This window comes from Scheffersomyces xylosifermentans (genome assembly GCF_036884685.1).
Source record: "Scheffersomyces xylosifermentans strain CBS 12540 chromosome Unknown RJT20scaffold_3, whole genome shotgun sequence".
Classification (NCBI taxonomy): Eukaryota; Fungi; Ascomycota; class Pichiomycetes; order Serinales; family Debaryomycetaceae; genus Scheffersomyces; species Scheffersomyces xylosifermentans.
The window spans coordinates 1,278,177-1,296,806 of record NW_027042941.1 but is presented as its reverse complement, the minus strand read 5'-3'; the positions used below and the strand labels follow the sequence as shown (position 1 = coordinate 1,296,806).

The following is an 18,630-nucleotide window of genomic DNA, read 5'->3' as shown; positions in this document are numbered from 1 at the left end:
TTGGTATAATCTGATACGAAGTCTATCTAGCTAAAGCAAAAATAACAAATATCGGATATCTGTAACAATTGAATGGTGCTATTCACAGGTTCAGTCCCATTCAATGTCGCACCTATTGGATAGTTTAATTGATACCAAACCTAAATATTTACTTTCTACAGTGGCTAAAATATTAACATTAAGGTAAGGGAATTTATTTGAGAATGGAGCGACATTCATCTGAATAATACTGTATATCTCTCCGAATTGAGCTGAAAATACTTCAATACCGAATTTTAGACATTGCATATTTAGTGCGTAATCGGCTGTAGCCACAGCTCGTTAATTAAATTGATATAGCAACACTAAATGATATAATTATATGATCCACAGTTTTTGAAAAGTATAAATACTTCAAAGCACAATATATGTGCTCCGTTGAAAGGAATTTGGATCATTATCATGGGCAAAGTAGACGAGGACAGTACAGGTCTTCTTGTGAAGACAGTAGAAGATAATACGAAGACGACTGTTAAGGAGATAAGGGAAAAGGATGCAGATGTCACATTGAAATTGATTGAAGAATGGGGTGATTCAGTACCTGATTTCACAGGGGAACAAGCAAAACTACTATCTAGAAAGCTATGGCTAACCGTGGTTCCCATACTATTCACGGTCAATCTCATGCTATTCATGGACAAAAATGCAATGGGCTACGCCACTCTATTGGGCCTATTTGAAGATGGGCATCTAACCCAGGAGAGATATAACAACTTGCAAACGTTTTTCTACGTAGGATATCTCGTGGGGCAGGTACCATCTCATCTTGTTTTCCAGAGAATCCGTATGTCTCATTACATAACTGGTGTCACCTTTATCTGGTCCTTCTTGATATTTATTCAACTAGCAGCTTACAATTACACTGCGCTTGCTATTATTAGGGTGCTCCTTGGCATAACTGAATCCGGAGTTACAGCATCAATTCAGCATACACTTGCTATGTTCTTCACTCCTGCTGAACAGGCCCCTATAATTCAAATTTGGTGGATTTCATGTTTGGCAGTTGGGATTCCTGGAGGCCTTATCGCATATGGAGTTCAATTCGTCAATGGAGTGAGTCCTTGGAAGGTATATTGGCTGATAATAGGTGTATTGACGTTTGCCCTAAGTGTGTGGAGTTTCTTCTGCTATCCAGATAACCCGGCCACTTTCAAATTGTTAAGTGTTCATGAGAGAGTTCATGTAATTAGAAAAGTTAAAGCTGCAACTCACTCTTCTATTGAACAGAAAGTCTTGAAGAAATATCAGATAGTAGAATCATTGAAAGATCCAGTATCTTGGTTATTTGCTTTGCACGTGTTTTTGTTGATGTTATCTAACAACATACAATTTCAACAGAATATAATATTCCAAGATCTCGGATTAACAAATTTGCAATCTACCATAGTCTCGATTGTTGGCGCTGCTTTCAGCTCTATTCTAGCTATTGTGGGATATATTTTGTTAGTAATATTCGAACAACAGTCAGCTCATGTTTCTTCTATCTTCTGTTTAGTGTCATTATTGGGAGGTATTTTAGCGGTCAGCTTACCGTGGTCTAATAAGATAGGTATTCTAGCGGGGATATTTTTAACCAATGGTACTGGAATTACGTATATAGGAGGCTTGTCTTGGTCACAGTCTTCAGCTGCCGGATATACAAAGAGATTATCCCGTACCGTTTTATGGTTTCTTGCTTATAGTATTGTGAACTTGTTTGCTTCCCAAATATGGCGGAGCAAGGATTCTCCGAGATTCTATCCTGCGTGGTTAATTATAATCATAGGGTCATGGGTTATTTCTCCATTGGCTCTTGAAGCAATCCGCCTAATATTGTGGAGAAGAAATAAAAAGAGAATTCTATGGATACAAGAAGTCAAAGAAGGGAATGCCGAAGATGTTATTGGAGTTGTTGATGAGATTGATGACTCTGGAATAGTTGAGAAAAGAGAGGTTGATGTCTCTATGCTAGACTTAACTGATCTTGAGAACAAGCGATTTATTTATCCATTATAGATTTTTTTAGATTTTTAGAACAAAGTTGCCAAATTTATAATAGGTTAAAAGGAATAAGAATAAAAATGTAACATACATAATACTTAATGTCCCCGCTAGACAAAGTATGTTTGTGACAATCAATGCCTGAACTTTTGCGTAGCGGCTCGTACGGCCATCTAATAAAACGGATGCAAAATTGTAATGTTCCCCAACTTTGCTTATGCACTTCCGCATTTTTAACGCGGAATTAATTATACGACACTTCAGATTAGCCTGCAAAAGATGTAACCTTGAAGATAGCAATTCTGTATATGTTTCTGCATTTTATATCAAATACTGTTTTCGAAATGTTCACTTTCTAGTTAAAATTATATATTATTATTATTATGTAAAAGTAACAAAAGACAAATAACGAATGTGCTATGTACAAAGAGTGTGCACTTTAGTAAGAAAATAGAATTAGCGATGGGTGACACTGTGATAGTCAAAAAAAGCTAAGAAGATCTCTACTTCTTTTTGCTCAAGAAAGCCAATGGGTTGAACTTCTTGTACCTGAAGATGTAATACAAGATCAACAAAAGAGACGTGTTGAAAATGAAGTAAACAGAGAAGAAACCAATATTTCTCCATCTGTAACCATACTTCATAGATACTGTCCACAAATATTGGTCAGCGTTTTGGAAACTACAGAATCCACAATTTGAAGTAGCGTTTGGGTTATCCAAATATCCACCGCTCGCTTCAACAAATGCACCAGCAAATTGTTGGCAAGTCTGACCTGAAGGAGGATTAAAAATTGCAAGCTCCTTTTGACTGCAATGAATCTTACGACCATGTAAGATACTTGAAGCCAAATTTTGAATGTAGTAAGTATATGGACTAACCTTGTGCATGAAAGTCCAGAATCCAGGCATCAACTTAAGCGGCTGCACAACACCACTGAAAACGACAACGAATGTATAAAGGAAAGATACCATTACAGCAGCTGACTCCAAGTCTGGGGCAAGATAAAGAATCAAACAACCAAATGATGAAGCAAAGGTTTGCAAAAAGACACCTTGAGTGAAGTAGAAAATACCAGCATGTGGACCGCTGGTGTTAGCTTGAGTTGGGAAGTAAAGAGATACAAACATAAGAGTAGCTCCAAAAATCAAGTATGGCAACTCCATAATTATCTGTGTTAACATCATCAAAGACCAGTGGTAAGTATTCGACAACTTTTCCCTCCCCTCAAATAGTTCACGACCCTTGATAGCCTTTTCTTGGATCTGATTGATTACTGGAGCACTAACAACCACTGCCATGAAAGCAGTGAACATACCATTTTGTGCTCCCGCCAATGTATGCTTTATTCCAAAGAAAGTGAATCCAATAAACAAACCACACATAGTCATTAAGAAAATCTTTGAAGCAATATACTCTGGATCTCTCCAAAATGTTAATGCATTTCTTTCCAAAACATACCAGAATTGATAGAAGTATGGAGTAGCATATGTATTATTCATCAATTTTAATTCCTTCTCCGTATAGCCTGATTCATCATTTGGTTTAGCAGCAGACTCTGCAATAAGACGATCACGCTCTTTATCAGTATCAATTTTCTCCTGAGAACCACTCCAAATATCAAACCAGTTGCAGTCTGTCAGTGCAGTGGCACCAGCACCAATGGCTTCCAAGATATACTCAGCAGGGTTCTCTTGTGAGCCACATTTTCTTGCGCCGTTTCTTTCAAAGTAATCCAAGATAACTCTCGACTTGTCACCTATATCACCAAAATAGACAGTCTGACCACCCTTGCGCAACAACAACAATCTGTCAAATTCTTCAAACAAGGTTGCCGATGGTTGATGGATTGTACACAAAATGGACTGACCTGCGTTGGCCAAATCTCTAAGCAATTTAATAATAGCCCAAGCAGATTGTGAGTCTAAACCAGAAGTTGGTTCATCTAAGAACAACAATAAAGAGGGTTTCGCAACCAATTCGACACCAATAGATAACTTTTTTCTTTGCTCCACATTCAAACCTGATCCGGACTTACCAACTAAAGCATCCGCATAGTCTTGCATGTCCAATACTTGAATAATCTTCTCAACGTAGTCCAATTTCTCGGCATCACTAACATCGTTAGATCTTCTCAATCTTGCAGAAAACCTCAAGGATTCCCTAACAGTGACTTCTGATACATGGATATCCTGCTGTTGAACATATCCGGTACGACGACTAAACGACAAGTCCAATGGCTTACCATTAACGAGCATATCACCAGTAATAGTACCCATGTCGATACGTTGTGCTAAAGTGTTTAATAAAGTTGTCTTACCAGCACCAGACTCACCCATTAAGGCTGTTAGCGTTCCTGGAATACAATAACCAGAAACATTGTCCAATAACTTACGATCCTTTCCATCATATGGAATAACATAGTCAACATCCTTCCACACAAAGATATCTTTTGATTTTAAATCCTCGAAAATAACATTCTTTGCGTGTTTCTCTGCTGTGATTTCCTTTCCTAATTCGTTGTCATAGGAGCCCTTAATATCTTCCTCATCCTCAGAAGCACTTTTATCTTGAGGCAAAACAATAGTATCAGGAACTTTTCCCTTCAAAAACAACAAACGATCTCCTCCACCAGAAATTGGGCGGACGAACTCTGTACCCAAGGCAGTAATACCAACAAAAAAGATTAGGAATCCAATCATAATTCCAAAGTTCCTCCACACATGGGTGAACCTATAAGTGAAAGCAAGTTCCAAATAGTCATCACCCAATACCCAGGTTCTGCCAAGTACAGAACCTGTAAAAGCGCAAGCTTGTTGTCCGGGACTAAGGTTCTCAAACCCAGGACCAGTTGGAACCAAGTAAGTACCATCACATTCCATATGTCTTCCGTGAAATTCGGAGGCCATAACGGCTTCAAAAGCATACAACACTGGGTTGATGTACGAAATCCACTTAAACCATGGATGCATCGATGGTCTTTGAATCATATAGGAAGAGTACATAAGTGAAGCGAGAACTAGCACACCTGCGAAAGCGTTGGCACCGGCGATAGTCTTGTTCAATGAAGCAACAGCCTGGAACAAACCTGACATTGTAAGCTGCAATAGGAAGACAAATAAAAGAAAGACGAAAAACTTACCGGCTTCACGGGCCAAGTTCGACAAGAAGTATAAAATAAGCACGAAGAAGACGCAGACCAAGAAAGCGACAGGAATGGATGTGAAGAAACTACCAATTGCATCGGCAGCCGGGTGATACATCGAGTAGTTCTTATGCTTCATCAATATTGGCCTCGTGTTAAAAGAAGCCGAGACTTCAGCCAAACCCATCAAAGCAACGTACAACATAGCGAAGAAGGCAGCACCACCTCTAGAGAAAGCACCACTGACCGTCTCTGGAGTATTATAATAAAGAGAACCAGCAATAAGACCCTGGGATACACCCGCACCAATAAGTGTGATAGTATAAGCCTTGTCACCCCAAGTTCTTTGAAAACCACGAAGTGTGGTCAAGCGTAACTGCTCAACGAAGTTAACAGTGTATTTTGAGTTTGGTCTGGCGAACTTCATTTTCTCTTGGGTAATAGACTCGTAATATTTCTTGTGGGTTTCGTCACCCGAGACTGTGTCGTTGTATAGCTTGATCTCTTCAGAAAGAGCTTTGTATTCTGGAGAGTTCAACCAATAAGCTTGGAATTCCTCTGGGGTGTTTGGCACCTTACGCTCAAAACCGGCCTTTGGGAAACGTCCAATTGGGTCAGTAACAGCGGTCAAGAATTCAGCGGTTGACTGCCTTGCAGGACATTGCCATCCCATTCTTTCAAAATAGGCCTTAGCTTCTGTTACTGGGCCAAAATAAATTTGTCTACCCTTGTACAAGATAGTCACCTTGTCGAAAGTTTCATAGATTTGTTCACCGGCTTGGTAGATTGTCACAAAAGCAGTAGTATTAAGCAAATTGGTAGAGGTTCTGATTGCTCTGGCATATTCTAAAGCTGTAGACGCATCAAGGCCTCTTGTAGCGTTATCCCAGCAGTAGATGGATCCTCTACAGGCCAATGCTTCAGCGATGGACACTCTTTTTCTTTCACCACCCGAGACACCTCTCACAAAATCATTTCCAACTTTGGTTTTGTAGGTATGTCTGAGACCAAAAACGGTGGCTAAGATCTCCTTCATGGCATTGATGAAATCACTTCTAGAGACACCATTAACTCTAATATTTGGAGTTTTACACGCAATAGCAAACTTCAAAGTCTGCTCAACAGTCAAATGAGGGAAATGGGTATCCAATTCTGGATTGTAAATTAATTCACTCTTGAAGTGTTTTATCATAGACTCTTGGTCAATACCATCGTAACGAATATCACCTTCAACGCTTTTGAATAAATCAAAATCAGTACCACTAAGTGCCTTCAAAAACGAAGAGCAACCGGCACCAGGTCTTCCCAAAACTAATACCATTTCTCCTGGCTTGGCCAAGCCATCGATTTTGTCTAAGATGGTTCTGTCTGGAATCTTTCTCTTGGCTAAAGCAGCCTGAATTGCACCTATTGGACCCTTGGCCAAGTCAGCTACCGTAGGAACGAGAGCAAAGGACTCATCAACACCAAAAACCGACAAACCTAGAAATGAAACTCCAGATTCTCTCAATCTGATACCCTGCTGGGACGCCAAGTATACAAAATTGGCCAAAATTTTGTGTAAGTCGAAATCATGAGGGTCAATGACAATCTTACCATCTCTCACTGTATGAGTGGAAAGTTGACGAGATAATTCTTCCAAACGGTCTAACACATCTGGGGAATTGAGGTCTGTCACTGTTTTTACCAATTGCAAACGTCTTTGTTCGTCGTCCAATTCCTCATTGTCACGGCCTCCATCGTAATGTGGACCAGCGAAGACATCGATGCCATCACTGACACTGTCAGTTTCAAGACTAGCTCTTTCTTTAGAAGACATATTGCTGCAATGTACTGCAAGTCTAGCCGTGTGTGTTTAAGTCAATGCAGACACCGATAGTTTCCAAGAAATACCTTTCAAAAACACTATTGGCAGCACAGTCTTACTTGTAGTTTCAACAAAACTGAGAATTAACCATTGGAAATTTGCCAAACACTCAATCTTATATAAATCATCAAAATTCGAATTGTAGTAATATGCACTGTAATAGTTTAGTAATATGATGATGCAAAAAAGTACACACAAAATACGCACCAAGAAAATATAAAAAAACTATTGATAAATTCAGTAATGTTTCCGGTACGGCCGAGTTTGTCTAAAGAACGGAGCGGACTCGAAGATTTTCATATGACGTCGAAACAACGTTTAGCGCAAAAAGCCTTCTTAGAACGTAGATGAACGATGCTCGTGCCAGGTGCATGTGGATAACTATTCTTGCAAATCGAGACCAGATGCTACATTTCTAATAAGTTCTTCTACCTTGCAGTTTGCTTATGGTGGGGCAGCGAAAACTCTATGTGCCAAATATTTTGAGCATTTTTAAGCCGCAATAGAAAAGATGAAATCGAAACTTGGGCCAAGAGAAGCTGGGAGAGCACAATAGAGATGAAGTTGACGCCCCCTTCAGGTCTCCGTATGTGACCCACGTATTTTACTTCATAGATACTTCTTGCAAGACCATTCTAAGTTAGTATTAGACTCACAATTGCTGTAGAAGATACACTTAGGTATTGTGAAAGCAAAGCATGGAATACGTACATTGCCTCTTTTCTTTGGCTTCAGTTTTTGTGCTTGTACAGCCACACCATCTTCGCGTTCTATTCAGTAGACAAGCTTATATCCTTAGGCGGAAACAGACGCTGTTCAAAAGCGTATGTCTGCTATCTGCCGTACAAGCTCGTTAAATTTCCGACTTATCGCCTTATTAACTCCTTCTTCCTGTAAAGCGGTTTGCAGCATACCGACGGCTCCAGTAACGCATATTAACCTTTTGCTGCACTGATTGGATATAATCAATTGGTTGTAAATGACCAAGAAACTGTAAGATCTAGTTCAGCCTCATGTAGATTTGGTTCCTTATGGACTCTAATCACCGCATGCTGAAAAGAGGGTGTTGGGGAACCGCACGAATTCTCCTCCCTTCGTACCATTTGAAAGAAGCTTTCAGAAGCTCTCGATCAAGCCGTTAGGGACAGGGACGACGTTGATCCGCTGTGCTTTGCCCTAGTGTCGTATTCTTTATTCCTTTCGAGGGGTTAAACTGATATTACCAGGGCCCCGCATATTTTGAAGATGTTTCGCCCGGTTTTGTGTCTGGAAGCCTGCTACCCCCGATATTTTCTTCTACAACCAGGAGAAATTATTTCATCACAGAATCCGTCCACAGAAGCAATCGAATAACATAGAACTATGTAGAGGAAAAGTTAGGTTTTTCCGTGCTATGTCCGCAGTGGAAGCTAGATCCTATTGTTTTGTTTAGGCAGAAGCAGTAAATCGACTTGAGTGGCAACTCTTCTTTTTGTGATTATGGCTTTTAATGGACGAGTAGTAGTGGTGATGCAGAAGAATGATTATCTTTCGATAATCTAGAATTAGGCCAGTTCGTTCTCACGTATCAGTTCTTACTGCTGTGTTAATAATACTGCAGTGGCTCGTGACATTGTTCCCGTTCGAGGCTATGCTTATCACTGAATTGGTTGCAAATTTTTACATAATGTGAGTTTTTTTTTACATAATGTGAGCACACTAGTGTGAGATTCACTAATGTGAGATTAACTAATGTGAGATTTACTGAGAGTAGCAGCCTGACATGCGCATTGACACAATCGGTTTCTGGTTTAGATGCCATATCAGAGCTGATGTTGAAGTCTGTCATAAACGTGCCATATGAGGTCTCTTAAGGGTTCACTTCTTTGAACAGTCCACGGAATAACAGTTCTGCGTATTATCCTCGAGTTAATCCGAACTTGCTAAGAAAGGTCAAAATATTTCATTTATTTCTTGTGTGGCCTCCTTCAAAGCAATTCCGTTAAATATGATTCTTGCTCAGTGAGGTGACAATTTCTTTCACATAAGCCTGTATTATACTAGTCCATACCATGAGGAACAGATGATTTCTTTTGGCCCGTTAGTTCAGCTCACCTCTCTGAAATTATGGCTCAGCGCAAGCAAATTTGACTGTAGTCCAAAGACCAGTACCTCGCTCTCATAATTTTGCTAGGTATTTTCCTTGCTGTAGTGAACGACATAAAGACGACACCAGAGTGAAATATATAGCGCTGGGTCAGGGAATTTGAGCTTTCTTGCCAGAGTGTGCGACATTCGTATTGGAAATACTGTTTATATTGAAGCCAATGTTTCATTCACCACAAGACTCTATGTATTTCCATGCATCGGAATTGTTTACTTGTCACGTTGGCATAATGCAAGACTTAACTGATATAGAGTACAACTGATTATATTCCCCCATGGGAATTTTGGTTTTTAGAACAAAGGTTGCACAGTTTTTAGTGAAAAATTCAAATGTAAGATCCGTATTATTCATACTGCACTCCACAAAGCATATTTATCATAATCAATGAATAGAACTTCTTGGGTTAATCGGCAATTATTGGGGAAAGCAGCACATCGGTAAAGTTGTAAGAAAGAGGATGCAAAATTCTATGTTCCCCCATAGTTCGCTTAGCTCTCCGCATTTTTAACGCGGAATTGACTACTAGCACATTAATATTCACTTGGAAAAAATGTAACCTTGAAGATAATGGTGATGTACATTCACCAAAAGCTATACATATATATTCCCCATATTTCGGATTCAATTAGTTGTAATGTTGGCTTTATCAACAACAATATCTATCTCAATCCCTAGACAATATGCCAAGCGCCATTGCACACAAATACCATGATGAAATTGCCGATGTTGGCTTCACTGTAATTAGGCAATTTCTTACTCCGGAAGAAATCGCAAAATACAAAGAAGCGTCAGCAACAGTTGTTGAGTACGCCAGAGAAGGGAAGTGGCCATACGTAAGAACAAGAGGCAAGCAGTTTCCTCCTTGGCCGAAGAACTTCAGTCCTGATATTTGGGGTGTTTCTGGTCTATTACACCCTGACTTGGGAGGCATGTCGGATCCTTTCCACGAATGCTACTCTAGTGACAAGATGTTAGCCGTGGTAAGTGATATCTTACAAGTCGATAAAAAGGGATTGTCAATGGAATTATTCAATATGTTGATCAATCCATTATCCAATTTTGGCTTGGATTGGCATCGTGACACGATTAAACCTGAAGCAACAGAAGAAGAGGAGGCGGAACAGTTGTTACATGAACCTTATGCTGGAGCCCAATTTAATTTAGCGCTTACCGAGGACAGTTGCTTGATTGTGGTTCCTGGATCCCATAAAAGGGTCAGAACTGCTGAAGAACGTATCAAGACTCTGAATGATGACAGGAAAGAATACATTACAAATCAATTGGTGGTGGAGTTACATCCTGGTGATCTCGTCTTCTACAACAATAACATATTACATAGGGCTGAGTACTGTTGTGAGAACACCAGATTGACTTTACATGGTTCATATGGACATACTGACCATGGAAGATCAAGAGCTAAAGGTATTTTGCAACATGGTGTAGCCGAATGGTTACCTCGTTTCCAACCAAAAGATAAAAATATGGAGTCATTGAAGGATAATTTAGTTAGATTAGCCAAAGAGTTCGAATCTGTTGACCTTGGCTATGCATTAGAAGGCTAGTGACATCTTTATATGAAGATTGCTTGAACATGCCCGTTTGCTCTCTATTACTAGTTAATGTTTATGAGTACGACACCCTGTTTTGATAGCCATTACTCCTAACTGGAAGTTGAAGCAAAATACCTAATTTGGTTGCGAAACGCCAATCGTAGCATGTATTGCCGACTTCACTAATAAATCTTCAATTTTCTCCCTGATTATTCATTGGAGGCCACTTCTGATGCTTTTATGTTGCATTCAAAAAATAAAGATAAGCTAATACAATACGAGGATTGACAGAAAACGAGGGTTTTCTCGAAAACTGTGGCTACCTCGCTTGTTAATAAAATACTACTAGCATTTGCATTTGGTAGCTAGTACTTGAACAATGACAGCTCATAACCACTTTAGTGGAACGCACTCCCCTGACTACTGGAGGTACCCCCTTAATTACTCTCACTAGCCTTTGAAATAATAACTGGCAAGAAAGAATCAACATGGTTGGGAGCTCCTTAGACAGCAACTATGTCGTTAAGACCATCCTCTTCTACGGATTGAGTAGTGAAGCAATACTGAGATTTACAATGAAAACACAGGATAAAACCATACAAGAGCAGGTAAACTGCAAATCGTAGCTGCACTTACGTTTCATTATATGTGGAACTTAACGAACGACGTCAAATGCTAAATAATATTTCGGATATATGAGACTCGGAAATGTGCATTTGTACAGAAAGCGTATAGCATAGGTGCTAGTAAAACCCAAATTATGGTGCTAAGACTCATTTTCTTCGGTCTGTGTTTCTAGAAGATAAATAAAAGCTGGAAATTGTGGAAGCGAGACGTTGGAACATCGACTGCAACGAAGTTTTTACCGCATTTGTTGTGTATATCCCTTGGCACACGCTTACGATCCTATATCAAATATTTCTCGATTGCACCACTTCAGAATCAATACTTGCTAGAAATGACAATAGCAGGTGTATCCAAGTAGTTGTAATCCATTACATGTCGTGTATATACATATGTAAGTACCTTTACGTAAACGTACCTTCACTATTATTCTCTACAGTCGACTGGTCGGTCGAATTATACCTCGTTGACAATCAATTATCAGCTAATAATCCAAATGCTTGCACTAAACCCCGAGACTCCATACCCAATCCCCTTCCAATTCACACACTTCTTCACACCACCCGATGCAAGTTAACAAATCCGATGAATTTCGTTTCACGATTTCAGTTTTAGAAAATACTATACTTACGTGGCTGAACTTTCATTATTTTAGACCTTGCATGCTCCATACCTTGTCCTTTTATCCCACTGTAAGCGTCTTGTTTCGTAACTACATCTTCATTTATTTGATATAGACATGCAAGCCGTCCAAATAGGAAATGTTGAATGGATTTGGACGTATAATTTTCTTCGATATAAAACTCGCTTAATGTAATCACATGTATATATATAGCTTTAGGATCCTATAGTATAGCTCTGATTCAATGTTACTGTGCTAGAGACTGTTAATTTGCGTTACACTACGAGTTTTTCTGGCTATCTTGATCTTAAGTCCGTTTGGGCCTCAATCTTGCCAAACTGCTATAGCCCAATTCCTTACATTCCAAGCGAAAAAACGAACATTTCGGCTTATTTAAATTGATAAGCCTTTCTATTTAAACCCCACAATTGCCTTTGAAGTTGGTTAGAAATCGTCGGATACGATATTCCAGCAACTTGTCCTGTTGAGTATTATTGAATCTGACTCTAAATTGCAGCTTTTCTATATTTATTAAACCATGGCTAGCGACAATAGCCAATTGGCATTCCCTTCAAATAAATTAGTCAAGTCATGCATAGGCTCTCCATTCAATACAACCCGACCTTCAAATATTGCACTTATCGATCGCTTACTTGGTTGTGAAGAGTATGCTTTAAAATATTTCATAGGGGCTTTTGAGTTCTTCATGAATGAATTACCCATCCTACTCTGTGGCAAGATTGAGAACTTAGAGGTAGACAATACGCCATTGCCATACATATCAAAATGCTTGGAACTCGTAAGAAGGATTCAGGTGAAGGTAAAAACATTGAACCATTTTAGAGAAGTACTTAACGCGTGGAACCAGATCGACGAGGTAGTATCCAGAGAATTATCGGAGTCACTAATTTATATCAAAGGATTTGAAGAAAATTGTATAACACATTGCGCTGATGATCGAATGTCTCTCCTGATTTTCGTCAAATTTTTGTTTTCCCCACAATTGTATGAATCTGTGGTAAAATTCGTTTTGAATACCAAGCTTGAATTGGAGAAATGTGAATTGGACCTGCAACGAGTAAGAAATATGTTGGAACTCGTACCCGAATTTGATAACGACGTCTTGAATCTGAATATAAGCTTTGTCAAGTTTAATTTAGACATTTACAATATTGCATACCCTAAGTGGAAGACTAATAGTTATGAGTTCAAGATGTTTCAGATATCCACTATGAAGGAGTTGAGCTTTAGTTCAGCGACAGTTTTGGAGTATGAGAACAATTATGAGAACTCAATCCTAAGAGCGATACTAAACAGCGAATTGGGAGATACCCCACAATCTTTTACAGAAGAACAGTGCAATATTTTGGACCTAATGGAGATTCTAATGTTTCATATTGATTCATTTAACAAAGTTGCAGACTTAGTTTTCAGCTTCATTAAAGCATCAGTACCTAAACTCAAATATAGCCTGAATGTCACAATAATGGAGCTTACTCTAAGTGATCGTCTTGACAAACTTCGATCCCATGAGATTGGACCGTTTATTTCTTCAGTTATCAAAAACGGCACAGTTGGCCTTAGCACCAAGGCAAGTACAGAGGAGACTATTGAACACCTTCAAAATATCGTGAGCATTTTGAATGGAATAATTACACATCCTATTTTTATGGGTGACTGCTTAGGACTCAATACGAGCGATGAGCGAATAACTCTCATGTTTAAGGAAGAATTGCACTTCGTAGAGGTATTAGGCAAATATCATGATGCTTTAGAATTAATCGTTGATTTTGTTGCCGAATCACGAGGCGATTTCAGTCATTTCATGGAAACAAAGAGAGATGAGTTAGAAGAAGTTGATTCGACGGTCAAAGACTGTTTTTTTGAGCTTAGCTATTTTTCACAACGATTAGTGTTTGAAGAGGAAGTGGCTAAAGTTATCGATGGAAAATGTATATAGAGTATTGGGTTGGGTTATGGCTTTACAAAGGGAAACAATAATTTAATAATATATCGACTAATATCTAAAATTGCTCTGATTAAGTAGGAATTTTTCTATTTCTCCAGTCACGTTTTGTTCTGTAGCTGAGAGCTGTTAAAAATGGTATTCGTAACCTATTAATGATTTTGGAAGGGATTTTTGCAACAATCTTTCGAGGATCACGTGAAAAGAAAACAAGTTCGTTATAACTTGCTTCATACCATAACTAAGGAAACATCAGCCGGGTGACAAGTAGTGTTTGCAGGTAACGTCTGGTGCTTTCTGGTTAAGCTTTCGTAAGCATGGAAGCGGGGCTGATCACGGGCTTTGTGTTGTGATTGCTTTTGTAACTATTCCTAAGAATTTCTTTCCCTAATGAAAATCATCATGATGCAGAATCTATACGGCTATCACTAATATTAAGAGAATGCAAAGTGCCACCACCAAGATACCGATACACCAATCACTGCCTCTTTCTCTATTTTTCTCAATAAATACATTAATCCGTTTCATTCCCCTTTGTAGTCTATTATCCACATGATCTAATTCTTCATCTAACTCATCTAGCATGAACCCCTGCTCCTCAAGTTCATTACCCATCAATGCGGCCTGTTGATTTAGATTTTTCATTGTCTGGTGGATACTATCCAATTGTACATCTTGTTCTTGTATCATCTCTTGCTGCTGGAACTGGTTAAATTGTTCGTTAAACGGATTTTCCGGGTTCGAATTCTCGTCGTCCTGACTTATGCGATTTGACATTGTGGTTATTTCTCTTGGTTTTATTCCACCTGTCGGCGTGCCATTCGAGCTGGCTCTAATATCAATAGAATGCCATTGCAGCTTTATATCGACGATTTTACTCTGCAAGTCTGCCAACACCGCTTTACGACTGTCGATGTCACTGCTGCTCAACCTGAACTTATCCGGTTGACTTTCACTTATAGAAATAGCTTGTTTTAAGTCTTCACATATCTCCTGAAGCTCCTGATAGTTGTTATTGAAGTCTAGTATAGCATCTGGTGAAGGTGGCACCCCTGAGTTACTATGTTGTCGCAATAATGACTCTAAAGTATCCACAGCTGCCCATGCATCATCTTTGACCTCATTGAACGGATCCATTATTATATACTTATCTAGCTCTTGTTACCTTTGTTAACTCTGGGGTTAACTCCATAAATATGAAATCTGTTAACATTTAGTAGGGCTTGTATACATCCTGCAGAGAGTTGGGTTATTGGCGACATCCGAGACATTGTGGATGTGTCGTACTAGGGACCGGTATTTAATGTTATTATGATTTCAATGCTAAGTTATATTCAAGTGTTGATTCACTTGGAAGCTATTCCTAAGAGAGAAGTCATATATCACCAGTCTTATAATTTAACATACAAATTGTGTGTAAAGTGGATCGGTAAGGAACCACACCATATTGTTAGCTATGAAGGATGCTTCAATTAGACTGTAAATCACATGACCAAATCACCCTAGGTGCAGCACATTCCAAATAGTGAGTGATAAAGTAAAATATTCCATGATTGAAACTAGGATTTATGGAAGCTTTAATCTTGTGTTAATCTTCAAAAAAGAAGCTTGAGTTTAGTAAATATGAGTAACGAACAGCCACGAAGAAACGCTCCCAATTCAATTGCGTCAATGCTTGTAGATGATCCATCTCCAGTTCCTGAGCCTGCTGCTTTGGTAACAGAAGTTGAAAATACAACAGAGAACTCTGTCAATGGAAATAATTCCAATATACACAGCACAAGCATACCTATTTCCAATATAGTAAATGGAAACCCAAAATTGAGTACGGCAACACCTACACCATCCAGTACTCCAGCCACAAAAAAGCCAAAACTCGAGTCACGAGAGGCTTCCGTTGATCTTGAGGCAATTAAGAACGACGGGCCTCCAGTTCATGAGATCGTAGGAGGGTCGTCTGTAAGGCAGTACTTAAACAAGCATCTCACCAAGCACCTTTTGGAAGGATTACGAGAGATAGGGCTGAAGAAACCAGAGGATCCGCTTGAGTTCTTGGGGCATTTTCTTCTTGAACGTTCACAAGAGGAAAAACAGAAGAATGCTGGACCTTAATCTTTATGGAAACTTCAAAATGTAAACTATTAGCATAATGTACAATAGGAAAATTTGGCTAATCACAATTCATTTAATGACATATTGTAGGCCGCCGTAGAATGGGGATTCAGTAGTCAGTACCGTCGTTGATTACTCCACATTCATTAGGGGAAGAGTGTGTATCTTTTGTAGTGTCGCGTTTTTGTAGCGACAATCAAATTAGACAAACAAATGGAAAGGTACTCGAGTCAATAGAAAGGAAAGCAACAAACGTATGTAATACTGTATATATATGAACATAGCATAGAATTCCATTCCGAACAAGAGAGATAGTCCCTACTATACAACTGTTCTTCGCCATATGCTAACTAAAACACAACGTCAAACATTAAAAACAGAAACACAAACCTACCTTACTACTTCCTCTGAAGAACAGCATACATCTCACATTTTGCTTCTTACTTCTCTATTTTCTTTCCCTCCTTCGTCCTTCGTCCTTCCTTCCTTGTCTTCACTTTAAAACCCCTTTGCTAACAAACTACATTCCTCATCACTGCATAGAACACATAGGAACACCATATACTGCATACACACTCTCACATAAATCCCGATTGTTATTATGAGCTGACGCCATCAATAAATTGGCAGCATATGTTTCTTTAGGTTGCTAACACTAAGATAAGTACATGGTCTAAGCGAAGCAATGTCTTCGTCGCTATCAGACGCACATCCCTTGCGGCCGTACTACGACCACGACTCGTTTAACGCCGGATACTCGGTGATTTTCAAGCCAGGAGTCGGTCTCATCGATACGGAATCCAATAAACGGCTAACTCAATCGCTCTCCTCAAACGCCATAGAACAGACCATCAATGCCAGCGTCAGCGGCATTAAAAAGGGATACAATCCCGGCGGTGGATTGGGCATTCATGGTGATAAGCGCTTGTCACTAGGATCCAGTGGGAACAAGAACTATGTCTACGATTTGGAGTTCCAAGAGTACTTTGATCTCAATAACTTGGGAGAACTCTTTAAGAACTTAGTATGGAACTTTGTAAAAAATTATTGCAAAGTACTATTATCACAACCACTAGAGATAGCCCGTTTGGTTTTGCAAGTGGGTGAATTCAATTTCGAAACCAAACTGAAGTCCAAACTGCTTGACAATTCAAAACGTTTGCTTCATGAATCGACAGTAATTACCGATCTTTCTGAAACTGAGGATACATCGGATTACGAAATAAATTACTTCGAGTCAACAGGCACCGATTCAGTAAGTGGTATCAGGAATAGACCCATCGCTCTGTCACCTAAAAAGAGAAAGACAAAGACTTCGAACTCTACCAGGAAGCATAAAAAGAATAAGATTCAGCCGATTTCTATGCATACAATGGATATAATGTCTGCAATTGCCACTAAGGATGGACCTTTTGCTCTCTTTAGAGGAATTAATGCATCATTCATCCACCAGACTTTGTCACATACTATAGAAGCATGGATAACTGGATTTATCCTGCCCTTTTTAGGTATTCCGGATCCTTTCTTCTTAGACTTAACGCACTCTAATGATCCATTTAGGTCATTGTGGCTATCTGTTTCAGCCTGTGTTTTAACAGGTTTGATCTTGATGCCATTAGATTTGATTAAAGTACGCTTAATGATCACTCAATTTAACAAACCGATCGTTGATTCGGTTGAGGGGTTAAGTTCAACCGATTCTCTAGTTCCTAATATGGCCAATTCAACCAAGATATCTGCTGTACCTTCTCCAGTGAACACTAGATCTGTACGGGAATCCATAAGGAATTATCCTGTCCAATACTTGATATCACCTCCCCCATCTATTGCATTCCTCACTATATTGCACCAGTTTTCTATCAGTATTTTCCGCAAGACTGCTCCATATATCTTATTTATCAAGTTCAACATAGATTCTTACTCATCGCCCAATGTTTACACATTCGTGAACTTATTGCTGTTGATATTGGAGTTTTTCATTAAATTGCCAGTTGAAAATTTGTTGAGAAAAGAACAGGTCAGGTTCTTATTGAAACCAAAGACTTTAGAAGAGGATAGAATGAGAGTGCTTACTATTGATAATCCAGAGGAATCTTTAATCGTTGATTTCAATAATGGTTGGACAGACAAGAAAATTGAAGACGACGATGAAGAAAATGATGAACAAGATTTAGAGCCCGAATCTCTCCCTTTGTTGCAACGTATACAAAGGTTAGGCTTATTAAATGGTTGGAGAGTAGGAGTGCTTAATGTCATTGGATTTTGGGGCTATAATATCCTCAAGAGCAATGGCGCAGAGCTCAAAGAAGAACGCTTGTAGTGGAGGTGCTTGAAATGACACGAATAAATACCCGCTTCCAAAGGAAGCTTGCTAAGAATTTTTTTGTCGCAATTGTATATATAGACTCAAATCTTTACATAATGTATAGTGTTTAATAATGATAGGAACGTTATGATGTCTAAGTTTTCTCATTAATCCACACTTGTAAGGTAGGCTTTTTCCTAGGCTTAGGCAGAATATATGATGTCAATATGCAGCTCGGCAATTCTGTAAATAAAGTTTCCACCCATTAGAGTGG

General features: G+C 39.1%; 7 protein-coding genes across 7 annotated transcripts; 5 read left to right on the top strand and 2 right to left on the bottom strand. All coding sequences in view use genetic code 12, as the record gives it.

Moving 5' to 3' along the window:
• The first annotated feature begins 190 nt into the window (after window positions 1-190).
• On the top strand, window positions 191-2,092 carry RJT20DRAFT_127200 (putative allantoate permease of the major facilitator superfamily). The gene has a single exon (XM_064916949.1). The coding sequence runs from the start codon at window positions 442-444 to the stop codon at window positions 2,032-2,034; it is 1,593 nt and encodes a 530-aa protein (XP_064775141.1). The 5' UTR covers window positions 191-441; the 3' UTR covers window positions 2,035-2,092.
• Window positions 2,093-2,351: 259 nt separating this feature from the next.
• RJT20DRAFT_36898 (ABC-2 type transporter-domain-containing protein) lies at window positions 2,352-7,266 on the bottom strand. Its single transcript, XM_064919867.1, has one exon. It carries the CDS (start codon window positions 6,981-6,983, stop codon window positions 2,523-2,525), a length of 4,461 nt encoding a protein of 1,486 aa, XP_064775140.1. The 5' UTR covers window positions 6,984-7,266; the 3' UTR covers window positions 2,352-2,522.
• A 2,231-nt stretch (window positions 7,267-9,497) lies between these two features.
• On the top strand, window positions 9,498-11,233 carry RJT20DRAFT_36902 (uncharacterized protein). The gene has a single exon (XM_064919869.1). It carries the CDS (start codon window positions 9,858-9,860, stop codon window positions 10,737-10,739), a length of 882 nt encoding a protein of 293 aa, XP_064775139.1. The 5' UTR covers window positions 9,498-9,857; the 3' UTR covers window positions 10,740-11,233.
• Window positions 11,234-12,238: 1,005 nt separating this feature from the next.
• RJT20DRAFT_36875 (uncharacterized protein) lies at window positions 12,239-14,143 on the top strand. Its single transcript, XM_064919866.1, has one exon. It carries the CDS (start codon window positions 12,512-12,514, stop codon window positions 13,931-13,933), a length of 1,422 nt encoding a protein of 473 aa, XP_064775138.1. The 5' UTR covers window positions 12,239-12,511; the 3' UTR covers window positions 13,934-14,143.
• Window positions 13,986-15,514, bottom strand: RJT20DRAFT_127197 (uncharacterized protein). The gene has a single exon (XM_064916948.1). It carries the CDS (start codon window positions 15,074-15,076, stop codon window positions 14,354-14,356), a length of 723 nt encoding a protein of 240 aa, XP_064775137.1. The 5' UTR covers window positions 15,077-15,514; the 3' UTR covers window positions 13,986-14,353.
• Window positions 15,515-15,562: 48 nt separating this feature from the next.
• On the top strand, window positions 15,563-16,051 carry SDC1 (Sdc1p; the record flags this gene model as incomplete). Its single annotated transcript, XM_064918307.1, has 1 exon — window positions 15,563-16,051. One exon carries the CDS (start codon window positions 15,563-15,565, stop codon window positions 16,049-16,051), a length of 489 nt encoding a protein of 162 aa, XP_064775136.1.
• Window positions 16,052-16,695: 644 nt separating this feature from the next.
• On the top strand, window positions 16,696-18,515 carry RJT20DRAFT_127194 (uncharacterized protein). Its single transcript, XM_064916947.1, has one exon. The coding sequence runs from the start codon at window positions 16,737-16,739 to the stop codon at window positions 18,369-18,371; it is 1,635 nt and encodes a 544-aa protein (XP_064775135.1). The 5' UTR covers window positions 16,696-16,736; the 3' UTR covers window positions 18,372-18,515.
• The last annotated feature ends 115 nt before the right edge of the window (window positions 18,516-18,630 follow it).